The sequence below is a fragment of the Podarcis cretensis genome (assembly GCF_951804945.1).
Source record: "Podarcis cretensis genome assembly, chromosome: 10".
Classification (NCBI taxonomy): Eukaryota; Metazoa; Chordata; class Lepidosauria; order Squamata; family Lacertidae; genus Podarcis; species Podarcis cretensis.
This window is the reverse complement of record NC_137179.1, coordinates 52,378,593-52,399,140: the sequence shown is the minus strand read 5'-3', so window position 1 is coordinate 52,399,140 and position 20,548 is coordinate 52,378,593. Positions and strand designations below refer to the sequence as shown.

The following is a 20,548-nucleotide window of genomic DNA, read 5'->3' as shown; positions in this document are numbered from 1 at the left end:
TGGCCCATACGGGCAGGGGTACCTTTACCTTTATTTGCAGGAACAGAACACGGATCTTTTGCTAGCTCTCTCTGACACGACTCACAACTCCTACACTGACACACAGAACTCTGAACTCACGAACTCTGAACTAACACATTCCAGTTAGTAGGCCATTAATTATCACTCCCTTGAGAGAGCTTGACCAATCAGGGAGCGGTCTCCATGTCTCTGTTATCACCAGGCAGACTTACTCCTTCAGATTGCCTTGTGGCTGTCAGCCAAACCTTAATTGACTCTGTGTGAGTAGCTGCACGTACACAGTTTCCCAACAAAAATACTGTTTGTAATGAAGTGAGCGCAATAGTTTACTTGCTCGAATTAACAAATAAGAAAGTTTTGAGATTTTAAATTCTAGATTAAAATTGATTACTTAATTGAGAAGGGGATTGTAACAAAAACACTGGTATCTGGTGGGCAGACCAAAGCACTCATCAGGAGAACTATGAGATTCAGTTGAGGGTCAGATGCCTTTTCAATCCCAGCAGGTATATAACAGGAAGACCCAGCCTGCGCAGGCCGCAGTGTTAATTTTATGCATTTTTTAAAATCACCATGGTATTTAAGAATAATATCTTATGTCCTTTAGAGGAGAAATTGTGAATTGCAGAATTTTAAATACCCGTCATCATCCTTGGCTCACCACGTTTCCCCTTCCTCCTGTTGTGACGTGGGCTTTGTGATTTCAGCTCTCTTGACATAATATGCTGGAGACAGCTCTCTAGTAACACTTCTTTATTAAAGCAACAAGACTGAGACCTGAGGAGGGAGAGCTACATTTATAGGGACAGGGAACTAGCTAGAAAGGATACATTTTGGAGGGAACAATATCAGGCAATCACAGCCTTGCCTTTTGGAGGAAACTAATAAGACAGAGGATCCAAATACAGCAGCTTAAATGAACCAATAGTAGCTGTACCCTCTGGAACCAAAAGGCAGTTACTTTACCCTAATGCAAATACAGACAATAATAGGAATGGCAGGCGAAAGTGATTGACTTTATGGGACTGGCAGAAATGACCGGCAGAATCCGCGACCAAGAGAAAGAGACTGTGGAAGAAGATTGGAAGAAATTTAAGATGTATCTTAAGAATTATTATAAAATTGAGGAGTGCTAAAATGCTGAGGGAAAAGAAGACGTAGAATTGCAGCGGAAAATTGTGTTTAATTTTAGGGTGGAATTGAAAAAGAGAATGAATTTACATTTAATTGGTTAAGAAGGGTTGCTGAATAATGGTTTAAAATTAAGGATGCAAAAAGGGAAAGGTATGGGGAAGTCCGGGAAAAGAGGGTTATGGAAATAAGGTTAAGGAAACATGAGTTTTTGTGTTTGTTTTTATGTTGTTTTTGTTTATGTTAAAAAATTGGAAATTAATAAAAAAATTATTAAAAAACAAAACAAATACAGACAATAATAATACAGATATAAAATCCTTTGACTCAATACACAACACCTCCGAGGCTTCTATCTCCTTTCTCCATGAGCCTGGACAGCCCGAGTTGTTGGTTCTTCGGTGGTGGTGGGGAAGCAGTGCGTGGTGGGTCAGACATGGAAGACGGAGGGCCGAGAGCTGCGGCAGTGTGGCTCGGGCAGCATGGTGCCTCCCTTCCCATTGGAGCAGCCCGATCCCACTCCTACTTGCGTGGAAGCAGGAGGGGGCGGGGATCCCTCAGCAGCAGTCCAGATCATCTCAGTTTCACCCTTTGCATTAGTGCAGGCATGTTGTTCTTTTTTCAGTTGAGATGAATACATTGTAAAATCTCAGTTAATGTCAGTTGGTCTAAATCAGGTATAAATATATTTGGACACAAGTATACATGGTGTTATGTTCATATGCTGTGAACTTAAAAGTTGACAGACAACCTTTATTACTGTGTAATGTACTTTGCAATGTTCCTGACTTCAGCTTTCTGGATTTATTTTTCATCTGGCCTTCAGATATGAAAGGCAGAGTGATCCATGGGACGAAATGAAAAGTATGCCATTTGCAATAAACTTTGCATAAAATTGTTGCATAAAATTTGCATTTAATTTTAATGATTCTAAGAATGTCAGGCAAAATGGTCAAGCTCAACAACTTCAATCCTAAAAAAAGCTCAACAACTTTGGCCAGCCCCCACATGTTCACTTAATCAAATTTGTCCCTCTGAAAAAAGTTTGGACACCACTGCCCTACACAGTTACTTAGAGATTATATTATTGAACACCACTTCTGTCTCATCCTTGCAGGGTTGCTCCCCAAATTGCAGTGCTGACTAAATTGCGGAGATGTGATAAACCGTTGCAGTATTTTAGCCACGCAGCCATACCAGTACACTTATAAATTATACTAGGAAAGGCTGTTTTGTTAAGTGTTTACTTAAAAGGGGGGGGGGGAATCTCCTCCACTTAAGAGCAGCAACTCATCTGTTTGCTGCGACCTTTTTTGTTTGTTTCTGGGTGGACACATCTAGGTCTAACCCCAGATACGTTACAATCTTTAAGATTTTATTTTATTTTATTTTATGGCTTTATATGTGTTGGAAAGCCGCCTAAAGTGGGCAGGGTATAAATAAAACAACAACAACGTTTATTCTTCTTTCTTTTTCTTTCTTTGCGCGTGTGCGTTAAATACGGCATCTCCATTGTCAACCCGGAAACTCCCTGGCCTAGAGAAGGAGACGCGCCCCTTTAAAGATCTGTTCTCTCTTTTGCCGTTTTTAGGCGGCTATCGAGCTTGTTTGTCGTTAAACGGCGCGCGGCTAAACGTTCCAGCTCGCACGCATGCGTACTAGGTAAAGATGGGGTAGGCGCACGACCCCTGAGGAGAGAGAGAGAGAGAGAGAGAGAGAGAGAGAGAGAGAGAGCGAGCTTTATAAATAAATAAATAAATCTCGACGCCTCTCTAGCGCGCGTGCGCGGTCGGCCGCGCATGCTCACCGTCTGGGAAGAAAATGGCCGGTGAGACTGTTGTTCCGGGTTTCGCGTTGGGCGTCCTGCCGGGCGGCCTAGAGGGTAGACCGTCGACCTTCGGGGAGCCCTGCTTTGGGTGAGCGGCAGCCAGCAGTTCCCTTGGCCTTCCGTCTCCTCGTGCTGCTGCCTTTCCTCGTGTTGTCGTCGTGGTGCGCGCCTTTCCTGACCCGTGTCAGGAACGCGCCTGTTTACCTGGGTCTGTGAGTCGCCCTGTTGCCCCTCTAAGGTTCGCGGTGTTTTGTTTTCCCTGGTTACGGGGTATTTTTGTGTGTGTGTGAGAGAGAGAGTGTGTGTGTTTATGTGTGCCTTTCGTGTACGTTGCGTAGCTTCGGGTTGCCCCTGGCTTAAAAGGCCTTCAGTAGTACCATTTATCTGTCAAAGAGATAAACAACTACCTGACATTCAGAAGACATCTTAAGGCAGCCCTGTTCAGGGAAGTTTTTAATGTATGACATATTAGTGTATTTTTGGTATTTGTAGAAGCCGCCCAGAGTGGCTGGGGAAACCCAGCCAGATGGGCGGGGTACAAATAATCTATTATTATTATTATGAATAATAATAATAATAATTTATTAATAATAATTTTATAGGTTATGCTTTTATATGTGTTGAAAACCTCCCTAAGTGGGTGGGGGTATAAATGATAAAAAAAATATTGTTATTGTTATTACTATTACCAGTGAGCCAAGTTATGAGTTTTATCCCGTGGTAGTTTGTCCCAGGGGCGTGTAAGTCAGCTGCTGCTATTGTTATTTATTTATTTATTTATTTATTGAATTTATATACCACCCTATGCCCAGAGGTCTCAGGGTAGTTCACAGAACAAAATCAAAATATAAAACCTCAAAATATATAAACAAAATAAAAACAACAAACCAGTGAGTGATAATACACAGCCTCTCCTCATACACCTGGTGTCTGGGGGATGTGAGGTTCTGCTTTAGGCTGAGACTTCAAACATTCACTGTTTCCCTAAAAGTTGCCCACCTGGTATTATTGGGCCCTGGGGCCTTTCATTCTTTCTCTCTCTTAGCTTTGGCTCTTAATATAAAGGAAGGAACACAATAGTATATGTGATGCCTTCCCTCTATATCTCCCTTTCTCCCCATCGTTTGAAAACCTTTATAGACTCATAGAATTGTAGAGTTGGAAGGGACCACGAGGGTCATCTAGTCCAACCCCTGAAATGCAAAGTTTGGGGCTCGAACCCGCGACTTTGATATTAAACGTATCATGGTCAGTAGACTGAGTAGCAAAATAGCTTTTGATATTCCTTTTTGTTTGTGTGCATATAATTAAGACTTTTTTTCCCGCAAGAATGTTTGCTTTTGGAATATTTTCTGACTGCTAAAGGTTTTGAGCTGTTCTCAATCTTTAAAAAATGGGTGTGTATGTGGTTGGTTATTTCACTAGTTTTTCTGCCTTCCACCGGGCTAAAGATGTATTAAGGAATACATCTATATTGTGTATGTGACTAGCGTACGGCTTTGGTGTGGTCGGTCTTGTGTCCTGAAAACACACGTAATACTTGGCAATTTGCTTAATTGTATTTGTGAGCTTATATCCAGCTTATCCTCTAAGCATGTCTCACTGAAACCCAAAGCTATTAGGCTCTGAATGTTTTCCTCCTGGTTTTAAGTGTATTCCTGTATGCAAGTGCTCATCTTGTCAGTTATAAATAGTGCCTTGTAATGTGTGATCTTGGCTGTTCAAGAAAGATACTAGGAACAGATCAAGCAAGTGTCATGTGCCCTGTTGTCAGCTAGCTATTCTCTGTTACTCAGCTTGTTCACTGCTTAAAATAAAATGATTGTATACAGCTTTTCTTTCCTTAGAATGCAAGGGCAGCCCAAAATATGAAATGCACCAAGCGGCATTGGGGCACACACAGGCTGATTTGATGCAGTACTTCAGTGGAGAGCTATTCTAGGAAGTTTCCCTGAAACATTTTCCCCAGAGGCATTGTTGATTGCAGTGAGAAATGCGATAGATTATTCATGCCAAAGTGCAATGAAGACGTAATGGTTGGTGCCAAAGTTCAGTGAAAACTTAATGTGGTGAAAGAGTTGCCTTAGAGTAGAATTGTTGGATTAAGTGATGCAACTGGCAGTGGGTGGTTGTTGGTTTTTTTTTATTGTGGTAGTGCTTCCATTTGCACAGGGCAGAATATCTAATTCTCACTGATACTTCATATTCTGTTCCCCCCAAAAGCTTTTCCTGGAGGTTGGAAGGTTCTGTGGTATGGCATAGAGACCTGCATTTGGTAGGGGTGAAAATGAGGTGCTTTGCTTTACACTAACAGAAGGACTTTCACTAATACAAACCACCATGGGAAGGAATCTTATTTCTAGTATGGTTAGCTAAATCTGTGTCTAATTACACTCTTGCCTTGTTCTTATAGGAATGAATACAATGGTGCCTTTTATCCCATAGTCTATACTTTGAGGGAGTCAGCATGCTCTCTATTTTATTCCAAGCATCCCCAAACTCAGCCCTCCAGATGTTTTGGGACTACAGCTCCCATCATCCCTGACCACTGGTCCTTTTAGCTAGGGATGATGGGAGTTGTAGTCCTAAAAAACATATGGAGGGCCGAGTTTGGGAATGTCTGTTTTATTCTATTGCTTAATATGTAGCTATTCTTGGGGATGTTCTGATACCTTGCTTCAATGCATTACACTGTATCTGAGTATTGGTAATCCCTATAGCTAATTTCAGATTACCTTTGTTTAACTTATTTAAACAAATGGCTTTCCAGAACGATACAATTCTAAATTTGATGAGCTGCCTCTTAGGCTAAGATCAAGTATACTCACTATTGGAAACTCTGATTTCTCTTTGTCGAGCATACTTTGCTCAATAGACTAACACTCTTTATTTTTCATTTCAGGTAACATCCCGAAGAGTGATGTTTCCTTTTAAAAAAAGATTTCTGGACAAAACAAATTTATGGATGACTTCAGTATTTATACGTAATGTCAATTCGGTTGTCTTTAGATGCCTATCTGTACTTAGTAGCTAGTTCAAAAAGCCTTTGTAAACAAAACACCAGACAACTGTATTACTTGTACAGACCTAAGCTTTTTTGGAGTATAACTCAAGCTATTCCTTTTAGAGTTTTTCACACAAGCAAACCATATTATAAATGGGGAGGAGACAAAGCACTATGGTATAACAAGCACTTCTGTTATCATGACTCCTTGCATTACAGAGCTTCTAAACTTAGTACTTCTAAGGAACTGACAAAAACAAGCAGTCGCATGTCACGATTTAAGAACACTTTAGAATCTGTCTCAAAAGCTGTGTCTGGAACTCACAGTGAACTGATTTCACGGATAGCTCGGCTTAAGCCACATTCTGGTATACTGAACAGATCAGCTGAAAATAATGGCCAAGAAAATAGTTTTCATACGAACCCAGAAAATGTCAGACAAGCTGCAAACAACAGAAGTCAGAAAAACTGCAATGATAGCATAGATGATAAGAAGCTTGTGCCTGTAAGTGAAGACTTGGGTCCCAGTAGTACTAATCGTGGTTCATTGAAAGATCTTGCAGATTTCAAAAATAGCCTTTTTCATGTTAGCTATTTTGCTACAAACTTTGGAGAAACATACAACTTTCTAGCAAATCACATCAATTGGTACTTTAGCACTGGTGGTATGGCTCAAGAGAAAAAGGGGAATGGTTCCCCTCCTAAATCACAGACTCAGGAGGGGAAGACACTTGATACACCAGAAGATGACATATTAAGTAATGAAAACAGAATGAATGCAGTATCTGCCTTAATACCTGCAGCACAGTCTCCAGACTCTGCGAATGCCAGTGCCACCGCTCCAGCTTCCAGCAAAAAGGGTATTGCAAGTTTTCTTTCTTACCCAAGTAACAGTGTACAGGCCTTTGTGGATAGTTACATTGGAGGACTGGTCCCAAAGTTACGATCTGAGCCAAAAACTGCTTTGCCAGAAAAGAGCAAAGTACAAGAAAGTGATGATAAGTTGAAAGATGACGAGGAGGCTAAACGTGCGGAAGAGAAAGAGAGGAGGCTGTCCCTTCAAAGGGAAAAGGTAAACCTCCTTAATCATCACTTCATAAGCTATTTTGTTGTGTAACAGATAAAATATAGTTATAGACAATAGAAGAAAGGGGGGGGGGGCGGACCAACAACCCCAAACCCCTGTGTCATTGATTTTAACAGAACAGAGTATAGAATATTTTTAAAAGGTTATACAACTTAAGAAGCAGCTTTGCGAAAGTACTTGCATGGTTAAAGTATATGCAGAGATTTTTGATTTATTTTGTGCACTCTTACCGTAAAAGAACTAAGTAATTGGATGAATTGGCTTTCTATTTAAAGAGTGCTAGTTTGCAGCAACTCTGTAAATTAGTCTATAAAAATGACTGCCTATACAAAAGTAACAAAAATCAGGTACAGAACATCAACAGCCTTGAGGTCAGGAGATAATCCATTAGCGTTTAACTTAAAAACAGCCCTTTCTGTTCACCGCGAGGACTTTAGTCACCACAGACAAATCAGTGTTCAGAATACTGCTGTTGGCCTTATAGGGCTGTGGTAAGGGCTGCCAGAGTGAGCTTAGTTGAACACAACTCTGTATTGAGCACTTTAAAGTGCTGTTTGTGTCCCACTCTTGTTTTTTTCTACTGTCTTCCCTACAACTCTCTTTAGTAAGTTACTGGTGCACAACAGTACAGTGGAACCTGGGTTTCAAACAGCTTAGTTGATTAACAAATCGGCTCCCGAACGCCAGAAACCTGGAAGTAAGTGTTCCGGTTTTCAAACTTTTTTAGGAAGCCGAAGGTCCAGTGCAGCTGCTGGCTATTGTTTCTGGGGCATCTGTGCCAATCAGAAGCCGTGCCTTGGTTTTCAAACGTTTTGGGAGTCAAATGGATTTCAGGAATGGATTAAGTTCGAGAACCAAGGTGCCACTTTATTAGCCCAGCACCCTTACTACATATTTCTGGACTTGAGATAAAAAAAAATCTGAAATGCTTATAAAGCTCTCCCTGTTTGTTGGACATTGAAATAATTGCTGGAAACTAGAAGAGTTTGGATTTGATATCCCGCTTTATCACTCCCCGAAGGAGTCTCAAAGCGGCTAGCATTCTCTTTTCCCTTCCTCCCCCACAACAAACACTCTGTGAGGTGAGTGGGGCTGAGAGACTTCAGAGAAGTGTGACTGGCCCAAGGTCACCCAGCAGCTGCATGTGGAGGAGCGGAGACGCGAACCCGGTTCCCCAGATTACGAGACTACCGCTCTTAACCACTACACCACACTGGCTCTAACTACACAGGGGTGGGGGAGTACTCTTGTACTCAGGTCCTTCTTGCAGGTTTCACATGGGCTGGCCACTCTGAGAACAGGATGCTGGACTAGATGGGCCATTGGCCTGATTCAGCAAGCTTTTCCATGTTTTTATAATTATTAACTCAGAACTCAGCAGAGGTAACAAGGTAAGTGGTTATTTTCAGTTTCAGTCTAAAAAAATAAAAATGATGAAAATATTATTTAGCAAAAAAAAATTGCATTTTTATTAATTCCAGAGGCATTTTCTTAGAACAGAGCCACCAAAATCCTTCTGGTACCTTAAAAGCTGCAGTCCTGTACGCATTTATTTGGGGTAAGCCCATTAAAGTCAATGGGACCTCTGAGTGTACATGTATAGGATTGCACTGCATGACACTTGTAGTAATGCCAGGATTCACGTAATCAGATGCAAGGAATGGTCATGAGTAGTGAAAACCTAAGCATGTCTGTTTAGAAGTTGTATTTTCAAAGGACTCCCTGATAAGTGTGCATAGGATTGCAGCCTCAAGTGGATGCCTATTTAATTTATGCTCATAGAGAAAAGGAGGGAGCCAACTGCCTGCCTGTCATTTTTAAAATGTACTTGATAAAGTGGGTTCTGGCCCACAAAAGCTTGCGTTGCTAGATCCCTTAAACCAGTGATCTTCAGCTGGTGGCTCGGGACCCACTACTGGGTCACAGCAGCAGCGTTGCCAGCATACAAATATATGATTAAAGGTTAAGAAATGGGTCCCTCAAATGCACATTTGGGTTGAAGGTGGGTCCTGAGTTTGAATTGGTTGAAGACATCTTAGATATTTGATTGATTTTTAAAATTAATAAAACATTCTCTTCTTAGATTATTGCAAGGGTGAGTATAGATAACAGAACCCGGGCTTTAGTGCAAGCATTACGGAGATCATCTAACAGAAGAGTCTGTATCAACAGGGTTGAAGAACTGACATACCATCTCTTGGAATTTCCAGAAAGTAGAGGAGTTGCTGTTAAGGTACAAATTAATTCTATCATCTCACCATGAATTGAAATCACATCCTCATTTTGGAAATAATAATTGTGAGCTATGTATTTTACAACAATATATAACATCTAAGTGCGTATTCCACTGGATATCAGGCTATATAAGAATCAGTGGCTTCTTATATCCTGCCAAGTTGTTGTTGGTCACCAGCTCTCATCATACCCAGCCAGCATAGCCACTTGTCAGGAACAATTGGCATTGAAGTTCCACAGGTTAGCCATTGCTGCACTAAAGTTACACCAATAACTGGTGCAGGGATGGTAATGTTATATAATATTCAAAGATCACAAGATTGTAATACACAAAAGATCCAGAAGTTTTCTGGAGATAATCACAGTCATTTCTGACTTATAGTAGAATCTGGAGTTGAGGATATCTAGTTAGTTACACATTTTAGTATTTTGACTTTCATTATTGCCCTGCAACTTGAAAAATAACACTAACTACATTTTTCAATAACTGGAAGGTTCTAATAACATGATCCTGTGAGTCCTACAAATTTTATTGGGATTTGTTTCCTGAGAAGTGTGCTTAGGATTTCAGGCCACGTATAGTATGTGTAAGAATAGTGTGAAGAAAACATCAATGCTTTCTTTTAAATTTAACAGTATTTACTTTCGTAAATTTCAGTTTTATATCTGGTGCTCTGGAGAAGCACCAGATAGATTAACACTTTTTGTGCTGCATTTAAAATCTTTATTTTGTTTCCAGGAAAAAAGCATTCCATGCTTGTTGCGACTAAGGCAGGCAAATGATGAAGCTCTTCAGGCTGCTGTCAGGGAAGCATTGGCTGTAATTGGCTATACAGATCCTGTAAAAGGGTGGGGCATTCGAGTTCTCACTATTGATGGCGGGGGAACAAGGTAGGGCTGTGAAAGTTACATCTGTGTCTTTAGCTGGAGTGAACTGTTTTAAATTTGTGTATCTCCCCTTTAGTATAGGCAGCAGACATAGTCCTCTGCCTATTTGAGCTGAGAGAGAAAATATAGCAGTACTCTTGGAGATTAAAAATACAATTTTGCATGCTTCATTGTGTCACTGGATTCGTAAATTTACATTTATGCCACTGGACTATACAGTGGTACCTCGGGTTAAGTACTTAATTCGTTCTGGAGGTCCGTTCTCAACCTGAAACTGTTCTTAACCGGAAGCACCACTTTAGCTAATGGGGCCTCCCACTTGCCGTGCTGCCGCCATGCGATTTCTGTTCTCATCCAGAAGCAAAGTTCTTAACCCGAGGTAATATTTCTGGGTTAGCGGAGTCTGTAACCTGAAGTGTATGTAACCTGAAGCGTATGTAACTCAAGGTACCACTGTAATAGTTTGCTTCCATTTGAAGAACACTGGGGATTCTCAGTGAAGTCAGTCTCTTGAGGGTTGATTTACATGCAGCACCATTGTGTGCCAATTCATGAACATGACCTGTGTTTACATGCTCGCTCCTCCTGTTGTCTTCCCCTTTCTGTGCAACTCGAGTTTGCCATTACATCTGAACGAGCAAATAATAGTTTGCACAAATATATAATCTGAATAGCTTTATGCTAGTTTGCAATCTTCATGCAAATATAGTTTGAGGATTCAGTCATAGTGACAAGCTAGACTTCCTGCAAAAGTGAAAGGAACTAAAGTTGAAATGGAGGACGAAACGCAGGCATACATGTAATGTTAAACAATGAATCGGTGTAAAGGATGGACCAGCCTTACACATTTTCCAGAATTTATCCATAACCATGATAACTGGAAAGTTTTCTCCATTAGCAAGATGGAAGTGTGGCAAGACCATAGACTGGAGAATAGTTATGGGTCCCTGACTTCATCATCATATTAAAGTGCTGAAGGGTCTGCCTGCTTTTGGCCTGTCATTAGCCTGAATTTTGTTTCTTTTAAATAAAAGGATCTTTCAAGTCTAATTCCTAACAGAAGTGTATACAACTGTATATTATTTTCAGCACTTGGTACCCACTTATTTGTTTGAAAGGGGTCACTTGAGAGTGTCCCACTTTCATTTACTAACAGACTGAAATTCTCAATTGATACCGCAAACAACTTGCATCTTCAGCCAGGTTTATCTTAGTGTAAACATGACAAATATGTAAATGTTTTTAAATAACGCTTCTGTTTAAACTTATTTGTGAACTTGTTTCTCTTGGGTCATGACCACCTGCTCCATCCTCTATTGTTGCTGAACAGTAGAATCTTATACAGTTTAGAGTAGCATATACTAATATCTCTGGAATGCAGGAATACCTTTATTGGTATTTGTGTAGTCTATCCTGGAAAATACATGGTGAGTTCATGAGTCTTAGGATGGGGTAGTTTCTCAAACAGAATGAAACCAAGCAAGCAAACTATTACTATTATTATTAGCATTTTTATCCTGTTCTTTAGGCAAAACATGCTTGAATACCACCTTCTCAACTATCAGTGAGAAGACAGGTCCCTGTTGTCAGGTTCACAAACTGAAAGACATGACACAAAAGGAGAGCGGACTGGGAGGGAGAAAGAAAAAAGCAAGCTCAGACACCAATACCTTAGTTACAGAGATTTTAAGGTTTACAGCAGAAATCGAAAAATTTGAAGAAGAGCAGATGAAGAGGTCTTGCAGTCCCATCTCTCTTCTCTTAGCCGAAGGAGTGGCTGATGTAAATGGAATTAAGGAGTTGATGTAGCTGGGTTTAAGCAGACAAATGGAAAGGCGCTGTATAATACGCTTTTATGTTGACCACCTTGCTGAGCAGTAGTCATTTTTTCTTAGATAGAACAAGGGTTTTTTTCCATATCTGAAGATAAAATCAAATAGTTATGCAGTAAACACAGTGGCTGTTGGCACGCTTGCTTAATTTAGCTAATGTATCTAGAACGGACAAGGCCAGGGGTCGGCAAACTTCTCCGGCAGTCGGATCGCCCACGCACGGGAGCGCACACACCTGTGCGCATGCGCACACTTCCGTCGCTCTTTCCCTGCTGGCTTTCAGATCATGGCGGGGGAGGAGGAGGCGTCTGTGGCTTCCGATTGGCTGCAGAAGCTTCCTGCAGTCAATAAGAAGCCATGGCTGCATCTCAGAAGTCAGTCTCCGCATGGAACTAAACCAGTGTGGTGTGCCAGTTTAGCTCCATGCAGGGACTGACTGAGTGGGTGGCAAGGGCCGGGGGGCGGTTTAATGACCCCCTCGGGCTGTATCCGGCCCGCAGACCGTAGTTTGCCGACCCCTGGACAAGACCATATCTGCGTTTCCTTTTGAATGTTTTTAACCCAGAGCCATATCCTAAAACAGGAAAGAATGATGCATGTGAGTATGTTAAATTAAGAATAAAATAAAACTTCATTGGTTATATAATTGCCTGTGAAAAAAATAGTGGCGGATATCCAGTTTTTTTCACTGGCAATAGAAATGGTTTAGGGCAAGCATTTTTCTTCGATATTTTGTCATATTTAATGGACCATTTATAAGAATTACAAGCCACCTTTGGTTTAGAGTTGAGATAGCTAGGAGCATGTTGAAAGATTGTCCTTGGTAAAGTCCCTGTAAAGCTCTTTATCTTTTCTTTTCATTCAGTGATCATTGTCAGTTATGGTGATATTTTGGACTAATCTCACCAACTGTCAACTAACATAAATTTGACACTAACCAATTAATTGCTCATAAAGTACAGAACTGCCTGAAAGCATTAATTACTCGTAATCATTACCATTCTGTCTTGTTTTGAATCAGTGAGCTGTGAAGGTATGTGGTAATGTATTCTTGTTTCTGCTTTCCTTAGCAACTACTTTCTCGCTTGATGTCGTCTTGGTATCTGGGCTCCTTCTAGCACACATTCTCTCCAAATGCCGTGATTTCAGTTTTTGCCTTGGCAATTTCTCTTTTAACTGTGAAGCTGCCATTAGATTTGTGCTCCACAAAATAAATTTCACCAACCTTTGCACTTAAATTCTCACTGGGTATAAAAGTGTTAATTAACAAAATGATAATATTTCAGCTTTAAAATGATAAAATATACTGGATTCAAAGGGTTGTGTACAGCTGAGTTCTTCCTCAAAGTAGACCCATTGAGATTAATGAGCACAGCTAAGTTAGGTCCATTCATTTTGGTGGGTCTCTTCTGAGTATAACTTAGTTGAATACTACCTAATGAGCCTAAGATAGTTGTGTCTATTAATGTCAAATGGTCTCTTCTGAGTAGGACTAGCACTGACTCTTACCTCAAAGTTCCTTTCATCGGACAGAAGTATTATGGTTCTATATTGCCAATAAGGTCTGAGGTTGAGAGTGACTCATGGTAGAGGCAAGATCTTAACTTAGTGGTTTGCACCTTGGGTTTTAATCCTGTGCTGGCTTACTGAAGAATAAGCTCTATGTAGACAGGGCACAATTGCTGAATAATAATTCATGTATGTATGTTAGGACTTGATAGCTAAGATAACCAGTAAGTCAACAATGTGTGCATGTTTCACTTTGTTGGCTTCTTTTATTTCTCAAACACACAACCTATAAGATCTTAAGTTGCCAAGGTATCATGCAGTTCAGGTTTCATATTTACATATTTTGGTATTCCCTGTGGTCAGCTACCTTAGGACTGATGCAGTTTCATACCTTATGTGTTTTGAGCATTGGTTGCTGTGGAATGGTGCAAAACAGCTCTGCTTTTGAATATGCTCTATGAGTACCATTACTATATCCTACTGCAGAAGATTGCAACCACTAGGAATATTCCACTTCAGAGCTACTGGTAGAGAGGGGAAATTAATGACTTTAAAGTCAGCATTGCTTCTCTGTTCTTTACCAACCTTAGTAATCTTTTTATTTTTCTTTCCTAGAAAGTATATATTCCCTGTGACCTGTATAGGAAACACTTATTAAAGCATATCTAATGGGAGAGATCAATCAGTTTTGAACATGTTCTTTGCCTTTAAATATGCCACATTTCCCAGGATATAGCAATGGATGATACTGAAAGCTTGATAGCTAGTGGCTTAAACATACTGTCACTTGGCTTTTACTTAACAAATGATAAATTGCATAACATTTTTTGGTCTTTTGTGTTACAGGGGTTTAGTAGCACTTCAGACACTTCGTAAGCTAGAAGAGCTCACTGGAAAGCCGGTTCATCATCTTTTTGACTACATTTGTGGAGTGAGTACAGGTAAATAGTCCTGCATGGACTTCTGAGCAGCATTCCCCATCACACTTTTCAGTTGCATTATCTATGGCTTCATGTGATGTGCAAACCAGGCCATTATATTCTTACACTCTAGGTAGCACTATAAATGAATGCCTAATGTTAATATCTCAGTTATATTAGCATGCATTTATCAACTTCTAAACTCTACAAATAATTTGTCCTAAAAATATGTCTCAAAAATATTTATAATCAGGTTGCATAGACATTGAAATAATATTTACACTCCAGGGACCAAAATAACCCTGATTTTTTTTTAACTTTTAGAATAATCCAAGAATAAAGATTTTTATCTCTTTATGCTGTGCTCCTATAAATGAGTCATTAGGTAATCATATAAAATACCACATTTACAATTTATGAATCATGTTTGCTTTTAGGTGCTATATTGGCATTTATGTTGGGGTTATTCCATATCCCTCTGGACGAGTGTGAAGAACTTTATCGTAAACTAGGAACTGATGTGTTTAAGCAAAATGTCATTGTTGGGACAGTTAAAATGGGCTGGAGCCATGCATTTTATGACAGTGAAATCTGGGAGAAGATTCTTATGTAAGTTAAATTTATCTATTGATTTGTTTAAAATCATCACTAATTTTGCTTACTTCAGTGTACATCAAAGTATTAAATAGGCACAGTCCTCATTCTACCATCCTGTAAATTCTAAGAATTCATATCACAGTGACAAATGTTACTGCAACAGAGGAGTATAATATTAACTGCAAGTAGATAAGGTGACACCTATCTTTAAAGTCCGTGGTTGGTGATTCTTTAAATAGTTTTTGTTTGTCCAGGCTGCCAAACCATTTGAAAGCCTTTTAATATAATTTTGTTTCTGACAAATAAATTGAGTTGGGGCCCTCTGTTTTCTTTTTACATGTCTAACTGCTCAATAGCTCTCTTCATTGTGGTTCATTATTTTCACTAAAATTCCTCAGCACCTGAGGAATTTTGTCTGTAAGGCTAAAACTGTGGTAAATGTTAAAGTGTTCTAGCCGTTGGTCTAAAAGAAAACAAAAATGGTACAGAGTTTGGATCTAACCTATTAAGTTAGTTGAAATTGAGTCCCATAGATTTCTGTCGGAAGTAAAACATGACTAATTTGTCAAATTGATTTCAGTAGAGGCTACGGTCAGCTGATTTAGTCTGGATGCAGTCCAGTAGAATCCAAATAAATGATCTCCCTTGCCTAAGCGTTTAGAGCATGAATATATAGTATGGGAGAATAGTATGTGAGAAGGAATGACAACTGAAGATCAGGGCAGCTGTATTTCTTTAGAAATATTAAAAAAAATGGCAGACAGCATATTAAAAACAATAAATCGTAACTTGTCATGTTTTGTCCTTTTTCCATAGAGAGAGAATGGGATCAGATGTTATGATTGAAACAGCCAGAAATCCCAGATGTCCTAAGGTCAGTGTACTTGATCAGTGTTTTTTTTAAATGTACTGCAAGCATGTAAGATTGTTTAAACATGTGTTGCACAACATTTCTATTAAGTATTGTTCATCTTTGTTTTAGAACTCTTTTCTCAGTGCTCAGTTCCTAATGTTACCATCAGCATGTAGGAAATGGGCATTTAAACAGGCAAGTGGGTACAGAATTTAAGTCTGTAGGCACATTAATCCAGTGAGTGGTCATTGGAAGTTAAAAAGTAAAAATGTGTTCCTGAATCTGACAAATTCTAAACCAGATCCATAGTAGGATGAATGTATATATACTTTAGCCACCTTGATTCCTAACTTTCTTGGTCAGTCACTTGCAAAGTTCAATATGAACACGATTCTAATTTTTGCAGTATGTGTCCTCTAAGCAAGCAGTTGTCAGTGGGGAGAGAGTGACAGGAAGAAAACCAAGGAAGAGGTTCCCTGGCCACTGTCTTTCTTTAACCCTGAATACTTGGTATTTATACAATACTTGGCTGAAGCTACAATACTTTGGCCACCTCATGAGAAGAGAAGACTCCCTGGAAAAGCCCCTGATGTTGGGAAAGATTGAGGGCACTAGGAGAAGGGGACGACAGAGGATGAGATGGTTGGACAGTGTTCTTGAAGCTACGAACATGAGTCTGACCAAACTGCGGGAGGCAGTGGAAGACAGGAGTCCCTGGTGTGCTCTGGTCCATGGGGTCACGAAGAGTCGGACACGACTAAACGACTAAACAACAACAACAACAAATACTTAGTACTGGGCGAAAGGATTTCCACCTCATATTTTGCCATGATCCAATCCCTGTCTTATGAGCCTGGAATAGCTTGTACAAAACCAGCTATAATGGGGCAAGGCATGATTGTCCTGTACCTGAGCTGAGTCATGTGATTTATTCCTAGTACCTATTTAAGATCTGGACTGTAATGAAACATCTAGTTACAGTCCTTTAGTTTTACAACTTCTGGGGACACTTACAATAAATATGTAAACAAAAATTAAAACAATACAAAAATGTTCCAAAATACTGCTTAAACAGCAGGACAACAAAGCAGTTCAACAATATACATACAGACAGATACAATTTTATTTGTATTCTGCCTTTCCTCAGTTCAAACTCTGCCTTATAACATGGGGAAATAAAACCTACAACATAACAAAAGTAGTCATAAATAATAAGTTAAAAATTACAAAAAACTAACAGCAACAACCCTTCTTCCAAGCAGAAAAAACCCCCCCAAACAACACCCTAGCCTAAGAGTCTGTTCAACAGCCTCAGCTTTTGTAGCTGGAGTCAGTCAGGGCCCCGCCATCTCAGGCCTGGTGGAAAAGACCTTTGAGACAGAGAGCAGCTCTTCCAGAACTCTCAGCAAATGGTCAACAAGATAAAGCACTTTTAAATGGTCTGACTGAGTAAACATGTGTTTGCCTGGCATCAGGAAGACTTAAGATTCAGTATTAAGTGAGTATTAGGATTTTCTACCACTGGCTTTAAGGGCTAGACTTGGCCCTTCTACTCCTTCAGTCCTGACCAAGGTGAATATATTGGGGAAAACTGATCTTCAATGCTGATCTTAATGCAGCCATACATAGAAGACCTGCTGCTCTATCTTCAGAGCTGGCCAGGTGTCCCTCACACAGAGTCAGGAGAACCTTCTGAGGGGGAAGAAGGACATACAGTGGTACCTCGGGTTACAGACACTTCAGGTTACAGGCGCTTCAGGTTACAGACTCCGCTAACCCAAAAATAGTACCTCGGGTTAAGAACTTTGCTTCAGGATGAGAACAGAAATCACACGGCAGTGGAGCGGCAGCAGCAGGAGGCCCCATTAGCTAAAGTGGTGCTTCATGTTAAGAACAGTTTCAGGTTAAGAACAGACTCCAGAACGAATTAAGTTCCTAACCTGCGGTACCACTGTAGCTTTTCAGCTCTGCCATCCTCTACAGAGGAATTCCTCAGTTTTTCTTCTTCCCCCATGAAGGGCTTTTCCAGCACCCACAAATGGGTGCTGGTTTGCCTGTTTCTCCTTCTCAGCCCCAAGTGGGTGCTGGCTTGCCTATTATGTCCCAGTCCAGCAGTGGCTCATTTCAACGGTGCAGCAATATGTCTAGGAACCTAAATGTTCAGGATCAGCAGCTTCCTTTTACTCCTGACTGCAGGCTGTGGCAAAGAATTTTATTACCCCTTCTCAGCCCGCTTCAAATGCCCAGATGTCAGAAGCATAACCTGTTTCAAGTTCTCAGTTTTTCACGAGCGCTGGGGCTCCCTCAATCTGTAGTACTTCAGCCTCTCAACTATCAGCAGTGGTTACTTCTGCATCTGTGGTTTTTGCTGAAAGCAGGGATGCTTCTTCTCCAGATCCTCACTTTTTTAACCGTGGGGAAGCTCTTAATAAGTACTCAAGCCCTGCTTCTCAGCAGTAGTCTTGTTCTCCAGCAATAGTTTTCTTCCCCAGAAGATCAAGATACAGACCTGATTGTAGTCAATAAGGAAGAGTGGAGTGGGTGGTCTGATATTGAAGACTCTGATTCATATTGGCTTTTCCTAGGCTCCTGTTACTTTCTGTTGCTTTGCAAATCAATGGTGGCTTTAGAATTGAACACTCTAGCAGAGAGAGTTCACTCTTTCTACCCCCAGGGCTCAGGGTCTCTGTACAGGTAGGGTGAATTTGGTTTGCATCATTAAATACTGAAGAGCATTGGTTTGTGTTAGCACCATCTAGAAATGTACAAATCTATACATTGCTTTTTTCATAGCCAAGTAATATACCTTATGAGTGATCATTTCAGCTTTGCGTGTGAGAATTCTTCTGTTTTTTAAGCTATTTTTTAAATAGAATGATTTTACTTTGTAATTGGGCAGAGAAAAACAGTACAACAATAGCATAAATGCAGGGTTTGAGTGCTTGAGTCACGATTTCTCAAACAAAGGCAAGTTCTTAAATGAGATACAAATAGAAATATACACCCACTGACTTGTTAAGAGTAACAATTTAAAAGATGGTATTTGAGCTGTGTGCATCACGGTGTAAATGTCTCAAACATTTCTGATGCTAATTTTTCCATGATAGGAAATAGTATTGCACTTACTGTTAATGGTAATATCTGAAATAGAGTTACTGTTTAGAAAGTCTTCCTTTAACCTATAAATCTCTCTTATATGTTTAGTTCTTAGAATTGTTCTGGGGTGGAAACCTGCATACTTGTGTAGGAGGTTAAAAGAAGCCTTTCTTGGGGGTGGAGGGACATTAATTTAATATATTTCTAAGCATGTTAAATGTGGGAGTTATTCATTCTGCTTGTCTTTAGGTAATTTAGCAACATAACTATCTTATTGTATTCAGCTCCATCATTCTGTTTTATGAGCACAGAACTGGTCACTACTGTATAAATGCAACTTCAGAAGATATAAGAACTGTGAACACAAAACCTAGTGAATGATTTTCCAAATCTTACCTTGCTTTCTAATAGGCAAATATTCAAAATGATTCTGTCTACAGAATGCTTGGAAGTTGCTAGTCTTATGGTAGCTTTTAGTGTTGCATTGCCCACCTTATTTACAGTTCTAACTATAAAATAAAAGCAAAAAAGTGTGTTGGTGATTCCACATTTAAAATATTTTATTCATTTCAAGTGTTTTTATCCCAGAAATACCTCTTAGAGTGGGTTAATGTGAACAGTAATAAAATTGCCCCTGCCCTCAGCTTTGCAATCTAAAATACAAGATCAGGAAGAGCAATTGGGAACAGAAAGGGGGGGAAGAAAACTCAGAACCTTGGGGTTCTTTCGTTGCTGTTTACTTAACAGAAAGGCCAAAAAATAATTCGTATCTCTATTAGCTAGGTCAGGGGCCGGCAAGGGTTACCGGGCCCTCCCGCGGAGATCCTCCGTGGGCCGGGCTGGCGCAGCGCGATGCTGGAAATTGCATCTGCGTGTGCCCAGACGCCAAAAATTGCGCCTGTGAAGAAGTAATTTTCAGTGTCTGGGCATGCGCAGAAGTGATTTCCAGTGCCGTGGACATGGGCAGACATGATTTCCTGTGTTTGGGCATGCTGGAGCCGCGGAAGAGAGTCCCCGTGCTGCGCCGTGCCGGTTTAGTGCAGCGCACGGGGACTCGCCAAGCAGGCGGCTCGGTTCGGGGGTGGCTCATGGGCCAGTTAAACAGCCTCTGTGGGCCGCTTTTGGCCCATGGGCCGCAGGTTGGGAACCCTTGAGGTAGGTTAACCTTTTTCAGCTAGGTTAACCTTTTTCATAGATTTGCATCAGTGAAGCTGCTATAAGCTAACCTGCTTTCCTTGCACTACAATGTATCCCCAAAAAATAAAGTTGCTAAGTAATCTCTAAAAGTTTTTGCAAATTATTTTACCTTCACAAACTGCAGTGTTTCAAGATACTGTATGATAACGGAGTTAGTTGATTTGAGCAATTTATTTCTCATCAAAGCATATGATGAAGTCTTTATGAATTATCACTCACTTTATGCTTGTGTAGTAAATTTCAAATCTAAGATCTTCAAATGTGAGGAATAAAAACAGTGTTGGGGATTTACATATTCCTGCCATCTTCTGACTGTGTGGTTTATTTCTATTCTATATCTTTTCCTTCTC

General features: G+C 40.2%; 1 protein-coding gene across 4 annotated transcripts in view; it reads left to right on the top strand.

The window, feature by feature from the left end:
* Positions 1-20,548, top strand: part of PNPLA8 (patatin like domain 8, phospholipase A2) — a 37,847-nt gene that overhangs the window by 3,562 nt on the left and 13,737 nt on the right. For 2 of the 4 annotated variants that reach the window (XM_079994166.1, XM_079994169.1), the window contains exons 1-7: positions 2,943-3,068; positions 5,883-7,056; positions 9,155-9,304; positions 10,046-10,197; positions 14,382-14,476; positions 14,893-15,064; positions 15,869-15,926. In XM_079994166.1, the coding sequence (XP_079850292.1) occupies positions 5,968-7,056; positions 9,155-9,304; positions 10,046-10,197; positions 14,382-14,476; positions 14,893-15,064; positions 15,869-15,926 (1,716 nt within the window). In that variant the 5' untranslated portion in view covers positions 2,943-3,068; positions 5,883-5,967. The other 2 variants (XM_079994167.1, XM_079994168.1) reach the window with 2 other exon arrangements.